At 34.1% G+C, this 21,717-nt stretch overlaps 1 protein-coding gene across 4 annotated transcripts in view; it reads right to left on the reverse strand.

Annotated features, from left to right (window-relative positions):
* Window positions 1-293: 293 nt before the first annotated feature.
* HNF4G (hepatocyte nuclear factor 4 gamma) overlaps window positions 294-21,717 on the reverse strand; it is a 128,143-nt gene continuing 106,719 nt past the window's right edge. For 2 of the 4 annotated variants that reach the window (XM_065902712.1, XM_065902711.1), the window contains 8 exons: window positions 19,886-19,980; window positions 16,838-16,944; window positions 15,041-15,196; window positions 11,571-11,658; window positions 9,423-9,575; window positions 8,683-8,919; window positions 7,592-7,714; window positions 294-2,788 (listed from right to left, as the gene is read on the reverse strand). In XM_065902712.1, coding sequence (XP_065758784.1) covers window positions 2,667-2,788; window positions 7,592-7,714; window positions 8,683-8,919; window positions 9,423-9,575; window positions 11,571-11,658; window positions 15,041-15,196; window positions 16,838-16,944; window positions 19,886-19,980 — 1,081 coding nt within the window. In that variant the 3' untranslated portion in view covers window positions 294-2,666. The remainder of the gene's footprint in view (window positions 2,789-7,591; window positions 7,715-8,682; window positions 8,920-9,422; window positions 9,576-11,570; window positions 11,659-15,040; window positions 15,197-16,837; window positions 16,945-19,885; window positions 19,981-21,717) is intronic. The other 2 variants (XM_065902713.1, XM_065902714.1) reach the window with 1 other exon arrangement.

The following is a 21,717-nucleotide window of genomic DNA, read 5'->3' on the forward strand; positions in this document are numbered from 1 at the left end:
TTAATTACTGTGACAAAAGGTTCAAGCAAAACTATGTAACAAAAGTGCACATGAGAGGCTCTCCCTTCGATCAGTGTCTCTGATTATTTGAAGATGTGCTAGTCAATTTTGCTCTAGACTCTAAAGACCAGTATTTGCAAGCAAACTCTATGTAAATTTAATTAAGTGACCATATAAAAGACAAAATTAGTATCTCTCAAATTATGAAATCATTTTTGAACAATAATGAAGGACCACACTACGTTTTTTTTTCTCAATTTTTATTTAGAAAGTTCAGTGAAACAACATGGTATCACAGCTTAGAAATATTTTAATCTCATTATAATTTATCAATAAAAAATCTAGTAATTTTTGATTTTAAACAAAGAAATTTATAAAAATAATTTTACATTTATAAAATGAATCATTATTTCACAATAAATTATTCTTTTTTACTACCTGAAAAAAAGTGTTATATAAGTGTTTTTGTGTTATATAAAAGCAATAACTTCCCTTATCAATATTTTAAGATATGCTGAAAACTTCAGTTCCTTCTTGTCCAGCATTTTTGGCAGTTAAGTATACAAAAATATTATATTACACATTCCCTGACCATGGATATTAAAACAAATTTGCTAGCAATAATTTCTAAAACATGACTATTTTAGTAAATAGATGCAGATAAGTTAGAAGGGACACTAAAAATGAATTATATGTTTTATATTTTAAAGGTTTTTTTTTTTAGTATCTTCTAAGAGCACAACAGAAAACTACAGGATGTATTTCCATCTTAAAAAATCAAAAGCATTCTTATTTGTGAACTAGAGACACTAGCATAAATCTTTTCAAAAGTGAGTTAAAGTTTTTTTTCTGTTCTCACTCTCTCTCAAAGACATATTTTACAGTTTCCAGGTACCAGCTGTTAAAGGGATTTTATTGATTCTATTAAATCAATGCTAGGTTCTAAGTAATCATTTTTTAAGAGTTAAGAAGTTACAGTTAACAAAAGCTTTTTATTTGCAGAGCAAGTGGGGGTTATGAAATCATAATCTTAGAAATTTTGAAAAGTTCTGTAAAAATCATTTAATTCAGTCTCTTGGAACTTGGGGAACCCTTTTTATATCATTAATAATTACTAAACCAGTTTTTTGCTGCTTCAGCAAATACAGTGTGTGTATATTTATTTGATAGAGAGAGAGAAAGAGAGACATCACTGTTTCTTGAGGCAGACTGTCAATTGTTTTAAAATAAGCTCTAGCTTTAGATAATATCAAATTTGGGGCTCCAAAGAACTATATTCCTCAGTCCACTGGATTTTTGAAAATATGCTGTCAGTGATTTTAATTTGTCTGTGCTTGCATCATGATCTACCTGCTATACATTTTATTTTCTTTGTTCGAAAGTTTTTAAAATCTTTTTATTTTAGGAAGAAGATTCATTAAAGTTAGAAGACTCATTTAAGGTACAAAAGTAGTTTCTTATTCATGTTGCAACAAATTTACACTCATTTATATGTAAATATGTGTTAACAGGTAACACAATGGATAATATCCATTTGCATTTACTCAAAACATTGCATTTACTCAATTGCATTTACTTAAAAACCACAGTAAGAAGCTCACATTTTCATACCAAAGATTTATTCTCCTTAAAGTCCATTAGACCTGGGCTAGAGTGCAGCTCTCCTCCTCTTCAGGTTTAATGATCTTTGGTTATGTTATTTAAATCCTCTAAGCTAAAGGTTTCTTAATTTATAAGAAAAAGATAATATTACCTCTTTTACAGGAGGGCTAAACGAGGCAACATGTGTGTGACAGATGGCTAATCTGTCTCCTGATATCAGAATCCCAGAGATGGACAGGTTTGTTGGCACGAGGCTTTCTGCCTAAAGACTACACTCCCAGTGTCCCTGAGAACCACATGTGGGCATGTGCTAAGTTCTAGTCAAAGGATGACTACTTCTAGATTTGTTTTCTGAGAGGGAAATAAATGCCTGTCTTGCTTGAGACTCCTTTTAAGGGTTTCTTTAAACAATTTAGCCTGTATCCTAACTGATAAATTTAATATTTTATTTTACCACACATCTTCAAATATAGGCAGATTTCAAGGAATACCCAGTCATCTTTGAAATGCCTATTTATAATTTTCTAATCTTTTATAGGCATATTTAACTATGGGCCAAAAAGATGCTTGTAAGTGATTCTTCAAAGAAATATACCCTATTCTACAGCAACTGCTTTAATTTTCGAATCTGCAAGTTTAAAATTTATTTAAAAAAAAAGAACTTGGCTCATTTAATATTAATCTGGGATTTCTGATCTACTGTTCTCAACGAAGAAAACTTAGTTCTTCATCACATCACCATAAAGCAATTATTTACAGATTTAAATTAATAATAAGACAACACATGAAAGTAGTACATGAGATTCAACTGGTTCAGGCACAGTACAGGTTTATGCTATACAAACGCATTGGAACTCAGTGATAGACATTGGTTGCATCTAAAGGTTTTAAACAATAGCAACAACAAACAAAATGAACATATAAACAAGAAAACAGGATACTGTCTTTATAACAGCACCATGAAGAAGCCTTGGCTAAGAGTCTGCCAAAAGTGCTATCCTGAGATATTTTAAGAACAACAACTTTTCACATTTATGCAGTGCCGTTCAGAAGTAAACATACTCTCACAATTGCTTTTGTTTGGAAAGAGACTGGTGTGAAATGACTGAAGCTTGATTTGCAGCTATTTTGTATGGTTCTTGTCCAGAGCCTTGAGGTGGGGAAGGAAGTGGGGTTTCAGGAGTTGCTAAAAAAGAAACAGACAATTGTATGTGATGCTGGCAGTCACCTGGCCGACCTCATTAAGTTTTGCATGACACCAATATACATTACTTTATTTTGTATATGTTTTTAAAAGATTATATATAAAGTAGTGATCATAATACATAATCAGGTTATTGACATACTATTGGAGATGCACTCCCCTATTAGCATTAAACTAAATCATACTTTAAAATGTTGATAGTCACTTTAAGATATCATCTGCTTTTATATAATAGCATTTATGGGCATTTGATTCTCTCATAAACTCAGCAGAAAAAAAAATTTAATGAAAAGAATTAACAGAAAACTAATTTTTTTCCAAGTCTCAGAATACAAATTTTACAATATTCACAATCAAAAAAGCACATAAAATAAAACATATTTGGTTTGCTGCTGTTGCTGCTGCTAAGTCACTTCAGTCGTGTCCGACTCTGTGCGACCCCACAGACATCAGCCCACCAGGCTCCTCTGTCCCTGGGATTCTCCAGGCAAGAACACTGGAGTGGGTTGCCATTTCCTTCTCCAATGCACGAAAGTGAAATGAAAGGGAAGTCGCTCAGTCGTGTCTGACTCTTAGCGTCCCCATGGACCTCAGCCTACCAGGCTCCCCTGTCCATGGGACTTTCCAGGCAAGAGCACTGGAGTGGGGTGCCATTGCCTTCTCTGATATTTGGTTTAGATCTCACTAACTCAAACGCTGCTGTTGTTTAGCCGCTTACGTGTGTCCGACTCTTTCGTGGCCCCATGGACTATATAGCCCGCCAGGCTCCTCTGTCCATGGGATTCCCCAGGCAAGGATACTAGAGCGGGTTGCCGCTTCCTTCTCCAGGGGATCTTCCCAACCCAGGGACTGAACTATGTCTCCTGCACTGGCAGGCAGATTCTTTACTGTTTGAGCCACTAGGAAAGCCAACTCAAACATCAGATGACATTAAAAAATAATAATAAGGTAAGGTAACTCTTCAAGTGCTTTGAAATCTATGTTGTTGCTGTTGTTGTTTAGTCAGTAAGTCATGTCTGACTCTTGTGAGACCCTTCATGGACTATAGGCTGCCAGGCTCTTCTTTCCAAGGCATTTCCCAGGCAAGCACACAGGGGTGGGTTGCCATTTCCTTCTCCAGGGGATCTTCCTGGAGTTCTTTACTACTCAGCCACCAGGGAAGCTCTTGTTGTAGTTAAAAGCATCTGAAAAATACTGACTTTGTCACTTCAAAATTATTCTGTTTCACTGACGCTTGGCTGTTCCTTACCCATCAATGCAAAGAGCACTGAGTAATTAAAAAAATAAGTTATAGTTTGAATACTTCATTGTCTATGATAGTATTTCTATTGGCAAATTTTAACCATATTACAAAATAATCCAGGAGCCATTCTACAATTTTTAAAACTTGAAATATTTTAGTATTCACATTTATTATTATCCCATATATTTAACAGAATAAACAGAAAATGTTTGATGATCAGACTGAGACATCGCAGACTTTATCGATTTTTTTTCTGGAATAGTTTTCAAAAATACAAAAAAGAACAGCCCCCTTTTGCCTAGTTTTCTTTAATATATTAACTTTATATTATTATGTGGGAATTAGTAATGACTTAAAAACAATATTTTTAGATACAATTCAAGTGACAAAAGAATTACCAAATTTGCCTTAAAAATTATTTCTGGATATTTAGGATGGATCTAATACTGCAGTAGCCTGCTGTAAAAGACCAAGAAAATATGCATAAACTTTAATTTTTACCTGTGCTTGTGTTTAATGCTTTGCTTTGTGTCAGATATAAACTGTTTCAAATGACCATAAGCAAAGCAGTTTTCCTTTACAAATGAATCTCTTAAATAGTATGCTGAAAGAGGGACAATAAAAATGAAAAGTGTGATGATGTGATTCTAAAAAGACTAGGGTCAGCAAACATGCTTTAAAAATACTAGAAAACTAGCATTTAAAAAGTAAAGGATTTAACCACCAGCAAAATTGTTAACCTTTCTTGCTAGTTGTTACCTACAATATTCAATGTGTTGTTAATGAGTTTTATTTTCCAAGTTTATGAATAACTGATCTCTAAGAGAGACAACTTCATAGACTCTTTGGTATGGTATTGGGTTTGCCTCTCTCTGTTCTTGAGTGTTAATTAAATGAAAATGGTAACATGTGCTTTGCAAGATAGTCCCAGTATGGAAGTTCCTCAACAAATGAAAACTAGAACTACCACAGTATCCAGCAATTCCACTTCTGAGTATATATTTGAAGAAAACAAAAACACTAGTTTGGAAAGATACATGCACCTCAATGTTCACAGCAGCTTTATTTACAATAGCTAAGATGTGGAAGCCACACAAGTGTCCATCAACAGATGAATGGATAAAGAAGATGTGATACACTCGCGCGCGCGCACACACACACACACACACACACACACACACATATGAGTATTACTCAGCCATGAATGAAATTTTGCCACTTGCAATAACATGGCTGAACCTGCAGGATATTACCCTTAGTGAAATAAGTTAAACAGGGAGACAAATACTGTATATTTTCACTTATATGTTAAATTCAAATAATAAAACAAATAAATATAACAAGGCAGAAACAGACTCATGGAAACAGAGAACAAACCAGTCGCTACCAGTGAGAAGTGGGGGAGAGGGAGAGAAAGCCATGGGAAGGAGAATGAGAGGCATAAACTATATGGTAGAAAATAAATAAGATATAGGATGTAATTTACAATACAGGGAATATAAGCGATATTTTATAATAACTTTAAATGAAATATAACCTCTAAAAATATTGAATCACTATGTTGTATATCTGACACCAAAATACTACTATAAATCAACTGTAGTTCAAGGAAAGAAAGAATGGTCCCAAATTAATGTCTTTAAATTAGTGGGGACCCACAGAGTAAATGTACTATATTGTACATTTGTATTTTTTTTAACAATTTCATTTCTGCTTCTGTCGTACACTCAAAGAACTTTGTGTTACAGACACTATTTACACATATATCTACTGCATCTGAAGGATAGCAGTGATAGCAGGCATTTTTGTGGTTTCTACTCTCCCTACCACTAGGGAGCAGTTAGATGGTACTCACTGAATTGTGGTCACATTGCACTGAACTTTGCGATAAAACAACACTGCAGCTAGTTATTAAGGGCTATCATAGATTCAGCAGGCAATACAGGTATGCACAATGATATCACAATAACTAAGGAATCTTAGTGACATAGCTGGTTTAGTGCTAAGAGGCAGTAGATTAAAACTCAATTTGGAATTAAATTAGTATAAATTCAGGAGCAATTAATTCTTGATATTTTGTCTAGTCAAGATTTTTTAAATCTGAGTTGACTTATAAAAATATAATGTGTTAAATCTGCAACAATATCAGATTATCTACTATCAATCCCTAGTATATATATATAATCATTTTTGTTCCATAGAACTAAAGGAAACCTAAACAACCCACACTTTGCCCAATTATGATACACATGAATTCCACTCATCACGGCTTAGTTAAATAGCACCAGTCTTTCAAAAACCTGGTTCACATTTCAGTTAGTATGTTAACTCAAATTAACGGTGAGTGTTGCATAAACTCACAAACTTGACTGTATTGCAAACTTTACAAACTTCACAGCTAACTTTTTTGGTCTACAAATAATTACCTAAATAATAGATGTGCATTTTGATCAGTAACCAATCACACCACATCCTTCAGTCTGTTCATGATTGTGATTGGTCAATGAACATATTTCCTTCAGTTCACACACTGACAACAAAGTGTGGAGCTGTGTTGCCTCCTGTCTCCCTCCCCGTGATAAATTCACATGGCATTTTGCAAACATGGGCAACTGAAAGAGAACTGGCTGGAAGGGGAGAGTGGGCAGTAAAGAAACAAAAAATGATAATGCTGGAAGTGAAATTCAAATCAAACACAAATATAGTTAATAGAAGAAAGCACTGACCATGGAAATGTTCACATTTTCATTGTTTGAGTCCCTTAAAATACAACCAAGAGCTTTAGCTGAAGGAAAACTTGTCAACATTAATGAGGAGCCCAATTCTTTGAAAGGATGGAGAGGTCCCAGAGGAAGTGAAACTGACAAAAAACTTCCTATCAAATGGTTTCTGAGAGATATTTCATGACATTGAAAATACAAAGGATAAAATACTGGAAATCAATCCAAACTTCCAAAAGAGTAAATTTCATCATAGATGCTTATTTCCTCTTGTAAGTCCTTGAAAAAGAACATGACAAGCATTGTCCAAACTACTCTTCATTTTATTTTTACAAAAAAAAAAATATTAATTCTGTGTTTATTTTAATTATGGTGTACTAAACATTAAAAGTACTATTTTTAACTTCCCTATACATTTATAACTTATAGTTAAAAGAGCTCTTAATGTTTTGACAAACATGTTTAAAGGTCATAAGCAATCTTAATTTTTCTCTTAATTATTAAGATTTCTTTGCATGGTTCCAGTTTGTATGTCATTGTTATGGTCCTGCACTACCAGGCAAAGCTAGAACATCCTATATGTACTACCAAACCTATGAAGTAGAAAGATTTAGGCACTCATATCTCCATTTTAGGGAGAAAATTCATACATGAGAAGAATAAGTGACTTGCTTCACAATCTCCCACAATGAAATCCTAGAGGAAATCATATCCAATTTTTACAATTTCTGGGCACTAATAGATTCTTTCCCAAAATTTCACATTTTCTCAAGTAATTAAGTTTAAGAAATATTATGTTTCAAAAGTAGTCCAGATACTTACAGATCTGGTCTGTATGCACCAGTGTTGACATTGAACCCAAAAGTATAGTCTGTCCAGTTAATGGATCTTGAGACAAATGTGGGTGCATTGGATGATGGAGATGGTTAGCCTCAGTGGAAGCACCTACAGAAGATAAAAAGATGCTTGTGTAAGGGATATTTAATCAGGAACAGCAAGTTTACCTTAAAACAAGTGTTTTGATTGACAGCTTAAATATTGCTATTTTTGCAAAGTGCTTTTTGGGAATTCAAAAATAAATTAATAGAGCCACTGCTACATTAAAGACAATGTTAGCTTTCACTGTACACTGGCTAGATTAATGTTGTATCATATTATGTTGTATATTAATAATGGACCTTCCGTGCAGTTTCCTGGAATCATTATGTTTGCTGCCTGTTGTTAAGGCAATTCCAAGAATCACTTACCTCAAGTTTATAGTATTTGGGATCACCCTAATAGCATAAACAACTTTTATTTCAGAAAGATATCATTAGAAACACATTAACCACTAGAAAACTAAAACTAAAATAAAATAAAACAAAGTGATTTTAAAAGGAAATTTAATCTAGATCAGAACACAAAATAAATGATTTCTTAAGTTATTCCTGACATCTACTGCAGCAAAGAAATCTCATTTTCCCCTTCTCATTGTGTTGTGTCAGTTAATTTATTTCAGGAGCAGGATGTTTAAGCTATTTACTCTGTATTTTTTGTTGTTTTATTTTGCCATCAGTGAGCTTTTAGAGGAGGAAAGACATAGAAAAAATATAATATACTCCAAGAAGTACCAACAATATGAAATATATTTCCATTTACCATATTTGGGAGAATCTGACAATTGAGGTAAGAGGGATGGGTGGAGTAAAGGTGGTGGAGGTTGAGTGTGAATGGAGGGGAGGTTTGAATAGGTTCAAGTATTTTTGCTCCCAGCCAATGGGTTTTATAGATTTTTCTAAATGCAAAAACAAACAAACAAAAAAAAACCAATTGAGTTCATTACATCATGGACAAAAAGTAAACAGGTCAAACTTGCTCCAAAGCACTGTAATATGATGCTAAGAAATAAAATAGAAATTCTTAAATGAACTCACCACCCAGTAACATCTCCTGAAGTAAGTTGTCAATTTTAACCATTCCAAAAAGTTTAACAAATTGTATCTGCTCAATCATTTGCCACGTGATGCTCTGCAGTGTGGGCAGGAGCAGAAGCAGCTCCCCAAATCTGCCCCGGGAGTCATATTGCCGGTCGTTGATGTAGTCCTCCAAACTCAACTGCACTTGGAACCGCATGTTCTTAATCTTCACCGGATCACTTAGCCCTTTTGCGTCTAGTACAGGAAGAAAAAGAGCACTCTAAATATTCTGTCTTAGCAGAATGTGAGAGTAAATATCCTAATATTTAAAAAGCTGGTGACTTTTAAACCACTTGGTGGTTTAGTGGTAAAGAATCCGCCTGCCAAGGCAGGAGACATGGGTTCGATCCCTGGTCCGGGAAGATCCTTACATGCCACCAGACAACTAAGTGTGGGCACCACAGCTACTGAGCCTGTGCTCAAGAGCCTGCGGCCACAACTCCCGAGCCCACGTGCTGCAACTACTAAAGCCTGTGTATCCCAAAGCCAGTGCTCCTCAACAAGAGAAGACACCACAATGAGAAGCGTGTGTACAGCTGGAGAGGAGCCCTCGCTCACTGCAGCAAGAGAAAAGTCTGCACAGCAAGGAAGATCCAGTGCAGCCAAAAATAAATAAATAGAGAAAATTACTAAAAACCAAAATAAAAAGTAGTTTAATTTTTACTGCAATTATTTTTACTGAAACTTTGGAAACAAACCTGGATCAAAAAAGACAATTGCCTTCAGACAAGCATATTCATTATCATCAATCTGAATTTCTTGAAATGGTCGGACCAGCTCATCTAGAACCCGGTTGGCCACACGGCTAATCTCGACTTCACAGCTGTTGCGGTGAATAACATAGTTGTTCCCTACATTAAAAAATAATAACAAAACAATCAACCCTCTCACACTTGCAACATTGTCAGATTTTGTTTAAACTTTTATAAACCAATATTTTAAATGATTTTCCTTTGAAGAAACATGAATAGTACTTCCGCTCTCAGTAGTGTTGCTAATTATGTTAGGAAAAACTTTAGAACACTTACAGGATCAATAACATTGATAATATGATCACATGCATTTTAACAGCCTCGGTCACTGGTGATAATACTAAAGTACAGACTAATAACAAGCTAATTATTGACAAGGGAGAAACAAGATATAATGACTAGCTTTCCACTATGTCAGTTATCTGTTAGTGCCTTACTCATTAATGAGCATAGTGCAAAACCTAAAGAATCTCTCTTGCTTACAGGAAAGTAAACTGGCATTCCTTCAGTGGTACAGGTGTTTGTACATATAACAACTACTGAGACATAATTTTAATAAGCTTAAGTAGACAAGGCTAATTTTTTTTTAAACTATCAGGTATAATCTTATGAGTTGCCTCACTCAATAGTAAATTCTCTCATCCTGGGCTTCTTTAAGAAGAGATGGGAAGATTGTCTAATCACAAGGCTAACGTCTGCAGCAGAATTCAAGGGAATTCAGAAATTGAATAGAAATCTGGACCACCTAGTCCTTAAATATGTTCTACCTTAGAAAGTCTTGGGCTATAATATGAAAATATTATAGCTTCTAAAATATTAGAAAATTGGAAGCTTATTTGAGCACCTAAAATAACTGCTAAATTTTTATTTTCTGGTTTTATAAAAAGGAGAGTATACTGAATTCTTTCACCAGGCAAAGACAATCTTCAATATAACAACACATGCAAAAGTATTTTAAAAAGTGTAGCTCTGCTCCTCTTATGAAAAGTTGAATTATCTAATTATTTAGGATAAGACTATTTAGAACTATGTGGTAAGATTGTTTTGCTTTCCATGCTTATTGTATTCACATTTATAAGGAGAACAGTATTGTAGGAGTCCTAAAATTGTAAGAGAAAATTTAGCAGAATTTAAAAGCAGTCATATTATGTGGTTTAGAATCCTGGCTCAATCCCTTACTTGCTTTGTGACCTCAGACAAATTTACTCTGCCTTTATTTCTTCACCTACAAAACAGGTTGAAAATAATAGTACATATCCCTCAGGGTTATTCTGAGGTTTAAATGAGAGAGTGTATATATAGAGAGAAATGTCAAAGCACTTAAAGGCATATATCTTAAATAGTAAGTCATCAGTTACTACTAGCTATTGTGATATTCTGTTCAATTTATTCCTATTTGGGACAAAATATCTGTCTAAAAAATGGAATAAAACAATTTAGTTATCATTTTACACAGCCAGAGGGAGGGAGAGCTTCTAAGCATTAGAGAGATCTCAACTCTCAACAAGAAACCTAATTTTATAAAGCAAGTAAAGAGGTGGGGATCAGAGTACTTCCTTAATGAAGACACAAGCTTTTCCTTTGTGCCTTATCCCACTTGCTGTCATAATTTTGCCTGTTTCAGCACTGCTATTTAACTATGAGAATTTTTCAGACATTGTTATAAAAATTGTTTTTAACTTGGGATTTTGTAGCATATCATAGGCAATAAGATCCTAGGAGATAAACATAATCTTTAGAAGATTAGAAAATAATACATGGTATAATTATTAGGTAGACACTTAGACTGTATGGAATTCCATAAGATGGTGACACAAATCACTAATTCTTGGTCCTGAAATAACTTAAACATGCCTCGATATTTTGTTTATTGAGCAACATTTCTCTTTTATTTAATGCATACTGAACATCTCTTCTGAACTTCCTTGCGATAAAGGAAAGCAAAAACAGACCCTCTGACCCCCTAAATTCACTGTGAAGTGACAGCTTCATTTGACAGTGTCTATGAATGCCTGGTACATGTAGAATAGACCCCCTGTAAGTATCAAGCAAGCATAATTTTTTTCAAATTAAAATTAAAAAAAAAAAACCTACCCAAAAGTAAAATATCTTTATACATCATGGATCTCTTTGTAGCTCCAAGCAGTAAATGTTCCCCTGCGTGAGCTCTCAACAGTGCCACCTTAATGAAAAATTCCAAGTTTAACAATTAATTATAAAACATAATGATGAAAAGATTTATAATAAAAGTCTGATTAACTTAGTATTCTTTAAGCCTAGAACATTTTTTTGTTTTAACAAACTATAATATTCATAGATTCTTACTATTATTAAGCATTCTATTTTAAGCACATCAATAGAATTTTACTTTCAAAATTTCTAAAACTAATAAGGCAATAGGAGGGAAGCAAGAAAAGAAAAAAAAGAATAATTTAGAGTTTGGGAGTGAATGATATTTGAGAATAGAGTCTAAAAAGCTATAGTTCAAATTCTGGTTTCTCCACTTACTACCTGTTTAAGCTTGGGTTAGTAAAACAATATGTTTGGGACTCATTTGTTTTCATTTAATCAATGGAGATAGAGATGAAAATCTCAAAGTGTAGTCATGAGGACTAAAGGAGAAAAATATATGTCAAACATGATCTGTTACACATCATTAAACTGAACAAACAAAAGCAAAGGGTTTCCCACGTGGTGCTAGTGGTTAAGGAACCCATTTGCCAATGCAGAAGATATAGGAGAAGAGGGTTCGATCCCCGGTTCAGGAAGATCCCCTGGAGAAGGGCATGGAACCCACTCCAGTATTCTTGCCTGGAGAATCCCATGGGCAGAGGAGCCTGGTGGGTTACAGTCCATGGGGTTGCACAGAGTCAGACATGACTGAAGTGACTTAACATGCACCCACAAACAAAAGTAAAGCAAAGAGGGATGATATAGTGAAATGGGTATGCGGGATCTGGGTTCTGACACTTTCTAGACTGAACCTTTAACTCTGCACTAAACTCTCAGAGGAGTTGGATTGTCTGCTGAACATCACCAGTAGAAAGAATAGGAAGCATTTCAAATTTCATTCGTCAAAGTGAATGCTTCTCCAGCATCTTCGTCTCCTTAGTTAAAGATACAGTCCTCCAAAATAAGCATTTTCACATCAGAACCAAGGGTCCACTTGGACCCCTCTCTAATTGCACCGGACACCCTAGCACAGCTTCTCCATCGCGACCGCCCCTGGCCAAGCCGTGGTCACTCTTCACCGGGCCTACCAACATACATTCCAAAGACCTACTGGGTATTCCTGCTTCCTTTCTGTTCCTCCATCTTAGGTCCTTCTTGACAAACCTAAGATGATATCTTGTACAATACTCATCAATTAATATCACTCCTCTGCTAAAATCTCTTTATTTCTTACAGTCTTTAGAGTGAAATCCAAACACCTCAACCATGGTTTCCCCTAGGTGATGGCTCAGTGGTTTGTACCTCCCCCACCGCCACCGCCCACTCTGCTTTCTTCTTGCAACATCCTTTGCTCACTTTTCTCTAGACATTTTGCCTGCCCTGCCCCAGAGCCTTGGGATTCACTCCTCCTGAAGCCAGAATGCTTTTTCCTCTGATCTTGACAAACTTAGCCCCTTGCTACTCAGGTCTCAAGAAAAATCTCTAATTCCCAATTTACTGGATCTATTACCACTCCACCCGTGACCATTCCCCAACAACTCATCCTATTTCATTTTATAGAACTTATCCCCACCTAGAATTATCTTACTCAGAATGTGGACATTTTTATTGTCTGTCTCTCCCAAACAGAATGCAAGTTTTATGAGAATAGTGATGCAATCTGTACTTTTCCTGCCATATAGTCACAGTTCTTAAAACTGAGCAGTAGTCCTAATAACTATTTGTGTGATGAATATATTGAGTGAACGTAACTGATTTATGTCTCAGTTTTAGAAATTGTTAAGTGGATATTATAAAATATGCCACAGAGCTCCTGAGACTATTAAATTAAACAATGTAACATATAATGTAACTGAAAACTAATATCCAAATCCCTTATCCATAATAGACTCTGTCAATCCATGGCTATTAATGCTATACTGTTAATATTAAACAGTTAGTAAATAAAAACTATTATTGACAAGTTACTGGATTTCAATTTCCCAATTTTTAAATCACTGTCTGCATATATGTCAGCAACTTTAAAGAGTGATAATAAAAATATAAAACTGATAAATAACATAAACCTACTTATATGGCTTGGGGTGAGACAAGTAAGTTTTAGCAATTTAGCATTATTCACTGTGAAATAGCCTTCTGAGCCAAGCTATCTTTATGACATGTCCATAACCATGACTCATACCAGGAAGGGAGTTACAGAACATTTTAAGAATGATTTCAGATTTCACAGTATTTTCTTTTTGTAACCAGGTGAAATGCTCTTCTGGAAATAAAACTGCTAACTTCCTGTGATCATTTTTATTTTCTGGTGTGTAAATATTTTGCCCTTCTTTGATTTTTAGACAATCATACACCTTTCCCTTTGATTGTTTCTTTATTTTTGTGTATCAGTGATAAAAAGCTCTGGCAAGAGGGTGTAAAAATAGACACTGCTTATATTACATACCATTACATACTGTGCTTTATCTGGGGGAATTGGAAATTTTCAAATTATTTACATCTATAGAATATTATATAATACTTAGAAGAGTTAAAAATAAATCTTAAACTAATAATCTAATCTTTATAGACATTAGAAAATTAAACTTAATTATTAACTAAAATATCTTAACATAAATATGACAAAGTATGAAATATATATTAGGAAAAGATCACTATATCTGAAATCTATTTTCTGTAGATTTCAGAGCACAATTTTCTAGACTTTTTTAATACTAGATATATAATTTTTATATAGTAATTGTCAGAATAAAATTGACAACATGAAAGGCACAATTTTATACGTTAATTGCATAAAAGTGCCTACAGAGACACCAACACAACCTGTGTGTTTTCTCTCTAGAAGTGGTCTGGTATTTCTGAAGAATTTTCTATGTACTTTTAGTAAACACCAAGACATACTGGGTACCACCCACCTCCGAGACAGACGTATTCCAATACTTTGTCTTACAATAGCAGTTACCTGCTATCTGTTTTTCTCTCATCCTTAAATATTTTTTTCTATTAATATTATTTTTAAAAATTTTGGTCACACTTCATGGCATGTGGGACCTTAACCAGGTATTGATCCCACAACCCCGTGCATTGGAAGGCGGAGTCTTAACCACTGGATCATTGGGGAAGTCCCTATTATAAGCTTTTTAAACTTCTAGGGGGAAGAACATAGGCTGATCAACTCTTGTCCAGTCAATAAATTTCTAAGACCTTTAAAATAGAAGTTTAACAGTCTGCCTCTTAATAGAATAGGTTAAATGAACAAGAAAACCAATTTTCTCTCATAAGACCATTTAACCTTTGTCACATATAGAAAATATACAAATATAACTAAAAGAACACACAAACTTAGCAAAGTTCAAAAAATACTTTGTAAAGTATTGTAATCTCTTATATACCTGATCGTCCAGTGGTAACTCACAAAAGGCAGGGATGTATTTAGCCCATTCCACCAAGACTAGGAGTTGCTGTTTCATGGATTCACAGACATCACCAATACTGGCAATTTTCTTAACATTTATGTCAGCGCTTGCACCAGGGCTTGAGATTGAGATCTAGTATTAAGAACATTATATTAATCTGTCATTGAAAATAACACAAGACCAATATATCTCTTTTTTCTGCTGCTGCAATAAGTAAACACCATTGAAGTGGGCACTCTTATTATCACACTGTCTTGAAATATACCAAACATATTAAAATTGATAAATCAAATACCTATCAGTTCAAGTTAGACTGAGAATATTCACTGCCACAGTCTGGGAACAGTATCTTATTTTTACTGACCTAATCTGTAAAACGAGTTACCACAACTTTTGGGGAGTTTGTAATAATTCAAAATGATTATACAAAGAGCTATGGAGTATCTATATTGAACTAATGCTGTGTGATTTTATTTTTAATTAAAGATGATAGTTCCAGTCAGAAAGTCCACCTTTAATTTGTTATAATTTTTCTTAATTTGTTCTAATTTTTGAAGGAAAGTTCCCATTGGATAAAGTTTACCAACTAAGGAGAATAGATTTAGATGAGAAGCCAGACTATGTTGCTGCATTCAATGGAAACCCATTCAAATAAAGTTGAGACACCACCAATCTTTGACTCAGCGATTTGAAAAGCTTAACATATAATGATTAATTTTTAAATGACATACAATTTTGAACTATCTAAGATATAAGTGGTGTTCAAATGCCTTTCTGCTGGAAAAAAATCACTTTCTAAATGTTCTTCTAAGCGTCATTTTTGAATATGTGTGCGTGTGTACGTGTCTTTCTGCTGTGTATGTGTTATTTCCTCACAGTTCCTTTAAGGTCATTCTCAAAATGCTTTATAGGATCATCAAGTAATCTTCAAGTAATGAGGATGATAATGGTGAAGTTAACCTCATCATATTACCCTTGTGTTATCAAAAACGAAAGTAGTTGCACTGACTCATTATAAGGCCCGATTAATAGTTAGCTATTTCATAATTTGCTTTACAAGAGAAAAATACCATTAACATTTCTAATAGGGACACTGCTAAAGTAAACTTTCTTCAAAAGGTTTCTTTATTTGATTCTTAAGTGATTTACTTTTATTCATATAACTGGTCACTTACATTTTCCACTCTATTTTTTTGTTTTTTTCCCAGTGGGTTTTGTCATACATTGATATGAATCAGCCATAGCATTTTCCACTCTAGAACTAATGTTCTCATTCGAGAAATTTCAAACAATAAACTTTTTCTTGTATTTTCTGCATTCTGGCTGTTCCCTGAAGTACCTGCTTCCAAAGCAGGTGCTAAGGTGAGTTCTTGAATCTAGGCATCGTTTTCAAGAAAGAAAACTCTAACAATAGTTTTCAACGAAACACCCTAAAAGCTGTGGTAATTGATTTCCAGATTCAACCAATATAACAAGATACTGCTCCAGGGCATTGTGCTAAGCATTAAGTATTAATCAACCTTGTAAACAAACTTTTAGCGATTTTAGATTGAAATGTATCTCATTTTTTTCCGCTCAAAAAATGGGGAATTGGCTAGGAAAAGGAAAAATTAACTCAATAGTCAACTGATATTTTCAAAGTGAAACTTGAAGTTTCATTAACTGGAGTTTATTATAGTAAAGAGCACATGTGAATGAACTTAAATCAATTTTGCATTATTCTTAGAAGCATTTGATCCTATTAAATAGGGCAGGATACTGGCCCAGCAGTACCTGGCGAGACCGAACTTCTGCTTGCGCCAGTGTGTTGATGGAGGGGATGTTGCTGCTATCAAATGTGTTTCTTCTGGTGCTTATTCTATCACGTTCATTTTGTACAGCTAGGGGAGAAAAATCACAGTATTTATTGTTTGGTTTTCTTCAACATAAGTCAGAATATACTGTTTGAAGTAAAAAAAAAAATAGTGTAAAAGGAGAGAAGGAATATTTCTAAAAGACCTGGCGGGAGGGGGCACAGAGATAAGTCTGACTGAAGATATTTTTCATTCAGTACCATTTTAAAAGTAGGAAGAGCCAATCTTGTCACTAGAGCACATAAAATACTGCCTTTTGGGACTTCATGATGGTGCACATGTTACAAAGTGGTAGGTCAACCAGTTCAGCCATGTTGCATTTTCAGTAGGTTGATTTTCCATTGTCTCAAAGTGAATAAGGACATAAGATATCTAGGGGAAGAGTACCACCTGTGAGATTGACCAGGTTAAAGATAAGAGTATATTCACTGTCAGAAAATATGAGTCATATGTTCTGAAACTCCCATTTTTCTTTTTCTTCTAAAACAGTTGCAAAAATGGAAAGTACATCTATTTTAGTCAAGGTGGTCACAATCCTCTGATCTCTTATGAAGCAATATCTTCGGGACAGTTTAGAGACTTTAACAAAGCAGGGGGTGCAGCAGGTAGGGGTCTCTCTTCAGAAAACGGAGACGTGAATATCAGCATTTTGGAACAATGAAGAAATATTAAGTATTATATGAAAATCTTCTAAGAAAGAGCTAGATCTCTTTGTTTCAGAAGCAAACAAACAAAAAGAATAATGCTTCTACTCAAATTTTAAATATAAGGAAGCAGAAGTGGGGTGGTATAGATTTGTATATTTGTTATGTAGAGAATAATATAAATCAGAAGCCAAAGTTGGATTTCAAAACATAAAAGGTAAAATTGTCTTCTCTTAATCAAAAAGAATGGAAACAAAGTCTGTACCCTCTAAATTATGTACCCTAATGCTTTACCCAATTTTGCTGGAAAGATAAGATGTTAAACTATCAGAGTTTATTTCTATAATTATTCTTTTTAAAAGAAACCAATTTCTAACTAAACAAGCTATTACCTATCAATCCCATTAATTTGAAAGAGAAAAAAGTAAACTTTTTGCCTTTAAGAGCGTGCTGCAGTCCATGAGGTCACAAAGAGTCAGACATGACTGAGCGACTGAACTGAATCTTTAGTTGGAGTGAATCATTAATATTTTATTTTAAAATCATATTTGCTGGTAGCTTACTTCCTCTTTCTTTCTTTTTCTTTGAACAAATACTGTCATTGACTTTCAGCCTAAACTGACTCATTTGGAAATGTGTATGTGGAGATAAAACATTAAAATGTAAGCTATGTCTTATGGATTTCATTACATGATCAATCTTTAGAAAATGCTAAAAGATATTGTGACATTTGTAATCTTCTTGCTGCTATTTTTTCTGAAATAAAACCATATTTATATATGTTTCCATTTAACTAACCTTAAAATCGTGCTATTACTGTAAATAAAAGAAGTATATCTACTTTGAAAGCTAAAAATTACTTCCTAATCTATTTAGGAAAAATTAATGCATTATTCTATGAGCAGCATAAGATATGCTTTAACTATTTTAAAGATAATTTTATTTAACAAACTGTAAAATTCTTAATGGAAATGTAGAAGTGTTATTTGCTTTTTATATGATAGGAACGAAGCAGAGATTCAAGTAGAAATGAATGAAGATAATTGATAATATACATAATGAATGCCATAAACAACCAAATATGCCACTAGAAATAAGTCATGTTGAAATTAAAGTGTTATAAGTTTAATTTTGTGAACTTTATTTTGCCTTCTTCTTTGAGACTAGCAACTAGTAAAACTAATGGAATTTTTGTCTCTTGAAAATATTGAGTGACAAGGAAAAAAACTATGTTTAAGACAGGTTTGCTATTTTTAGATATTTGTACTATAGAGATGTGATTTAATTTTCTAATAGTATGTGAAATAGTTTTGAAAAATATCTTCTTGTATACGGTAGTGAAAGGCACAAGCATATGGCAAAATGACAAGCACAAAATCTTATAGCAGCTTGCTGTTGTTTAGTCACCAAGTTGTGTCCGACACTTTTGTGACCCCATGAACTGTGGCCCACCAGGCTCCCCTGCCCGTGGGGTTCTCCAGGCAAGAACACTGGAGTGGGCTGTCATTTCCTTCTCCAGAGCATCTTCCCAATCCAGAGATCAAATCCTACCCTGTCTCCTGCGCTGCAGGCAGAGTCTTTACGGCTGAGCCACAGGGGAAACCCCCTATAGGAGCTATTCCCTGCCAAATATTTAGATGTGCTAAACACATCTGTTGCTAAACTAACTGTAGTTAGAACATAGGATAGTATAATTAGATTATTTAATATGTTCAAAATGAAATTATTGCACATTGAAATAGAGCATCTAGTGTATTGTCTCTGTCCTTGAGTAGAATATAAGCTCCCTCAAAGGGGGCATCATTTTATCTATTATGTTCACTACATAATAGTGAACACTATTATGTACACTAAACCTTGGCACCAACAACAGTGTTTGGAGAGCAGCAGTGCATGGTAAATGTGTTAGATAAATAAATTAATATGTGAAAAATCAGTGTTCAGTTGATGTTTATGAAATAGATATTCAACTGTTATTGAGATTAAAAATGCATTTAAAATACATTAAAATGCATCCTATTAGTATATTTTGCCATTTATCTTTTGAAAAAGACATTGGAATGTTTGTTAGACAATAATTTTGTTGCCAGGGGTAATGCAGTAGTGGACAGAATGTGTCAAGTCAGTCACCAGGTAAGAAGACTGGCTCCATCACTTACCAGTAAGTATCAGTGTCCCTGAGTAAATTCTTAAACTCAAGGAATCACAGATCCTTCATTGAGGAAAATCAGAACTCATGTAAAAGTTTTGTGATTAAATGAGAACATGTGTGTATAGCATTTTTCATCAATAATGTTAATTGTCATTATATTATATATTATTACCTTCTTTTTTCATTCCTGCTCTAAAGCATTTTCTTAATCGACAGTATCTACATTGATTCCTTTTGTCTTTGTCAACAACACATTGCCGACTGAACCTACAATGCCAAAAAAAAAAGATATATTTGCAGAAAGTTATCATTTATCAAAAAAGCAAACAGACAGGCTTTTAAAAGTATAGTTAAATTTAGATCAACACAAAAAAATGTATAAGGATAATTAACTACGAATTTTCAAATCTCATGATCAGCATGAAAATACAAGCTTCACCTCTCATGCAGTATTTCTAATAAAACAAAACTGAATGGTATCTCACTTTTGGCCAGTATCCATGGTCATTTCTAACTTGTGCTATGAAAGCCAAACTCAGAAGAGAAACTTTAGTATCCAAATTCTAACACTTACTACTAATGGTTTCAGTGTGATGGGGAACTTCACTCCTCTGCCCTTCCATGAATTTTCTATGTAAATATTCTTCTGGTAGTTTTACCTCATATCTAATTGGAGTTTACTCTAAATTCCAAATTATATATCAAAAGGCAGCTGAATAAAGCGTTAAGAATACAGTCACTGTACAATTAGGTACCACTTCACACCCACTACCATGGCTACGATCAGGAAAGAAACAAGACGATAACACATGTTGATTAGGACACTGAAAAACTGGATGGCTCATACATTGTTGGGTATAATACAAAATGATGTGGCTGCTTAGGAAGAAAGTTTGGCAGTTTTCAAAATGGTACACAAGAGTTATTCTATGACTCAGCAATTCTTCTCCTAGGTATATACCCAAGAGAAAGGAAAATATATGTTCACACAGACTTGTACATAATTGTGCATAGCAGCATTATTTACAATGGCCAAAAAGCGGGGACAACCCAAATACCCACCAGTTGATAAGCACACAATGTTTGTTTGTCAATAAGCAAAATGTTGTGTACTCATATAATGGAATATTATACACTTGGTAATAAGTAAGAATGAACTGATGATACATGCTATAACATGGATGAACCTTGAAAATACTATCCTAAGTGGAAGAAGTCAAACACAATGGTCACATATTGGATAATTTCATTTATGTCAAATGTGCAAAAGATGCAAATCTATGGAAATAGAAAGCAGATTAGTAGTTACCTCACATTGGTGGGGAGGGAGCTGGGGGAAATGGGAAGTAACTACTAAACGGTACTGGGAGGTTTCTTTATAGGATGGTGACATATTCTAAATTAATTATAGTGATGATTGCACAACTCTTTGAACATACTAATAAACTAAATTGTGCACTAAGGAAAAAAAAAAAGTATAGTCTCTGGAGTTAGACCTGAACTTGATTCCCAGTTCCACCATACACTGTCCATAGAACTTGGGAAGGTCATTTAACATCCCAAATCAACCCACAATTATAAAATAGGGAGGACTTGCCAGCACAGGTTGTTATCTGAACATACTTAAAAGACTTTGAGATTAGCAAAGCCTAAGCTTTAAAAAACATTTTTGCCCCTAAACTCACATCAATATAAAATTTTCCAAATGGAAAATCATAGAATTTGCTTAATATCAGTATATGTAAAGAAGGCTAAGTTGGCGGCAGTATTCATGATGGGGTGTTGGGAGTAGTAAGGTTGTACATGTTGTTGGCATATTTTTTAAATTTCCAAAAGTTGTATGGAAACATTCCTTTCTCACTTTTCTCACACAGGAAGGGTAAAAATCTTGAAACCTATTTGTGTTCACATTCTCTGACTCTTAGAATTTATTGTTGGAGTGCTCAACTCCATATTCTGTAATAATCTATCTGGGAAAAGAATCTGAAAAAGAATAGATATACG

This window comes from Muntiacus reevesi, chromosome 12, assembly GCF_963930625.1.
Source record: "Muntiacus reevesi chromosome 12, mMunRee1.1, whole genome shotgun sequence".
NCBI classification, from domain to species: Eukaryota; Metazoa; Chordata; class Mammalia; order Artiodactyla; family Cervidae; genus Muntiacus; species Muntiacus reevesi.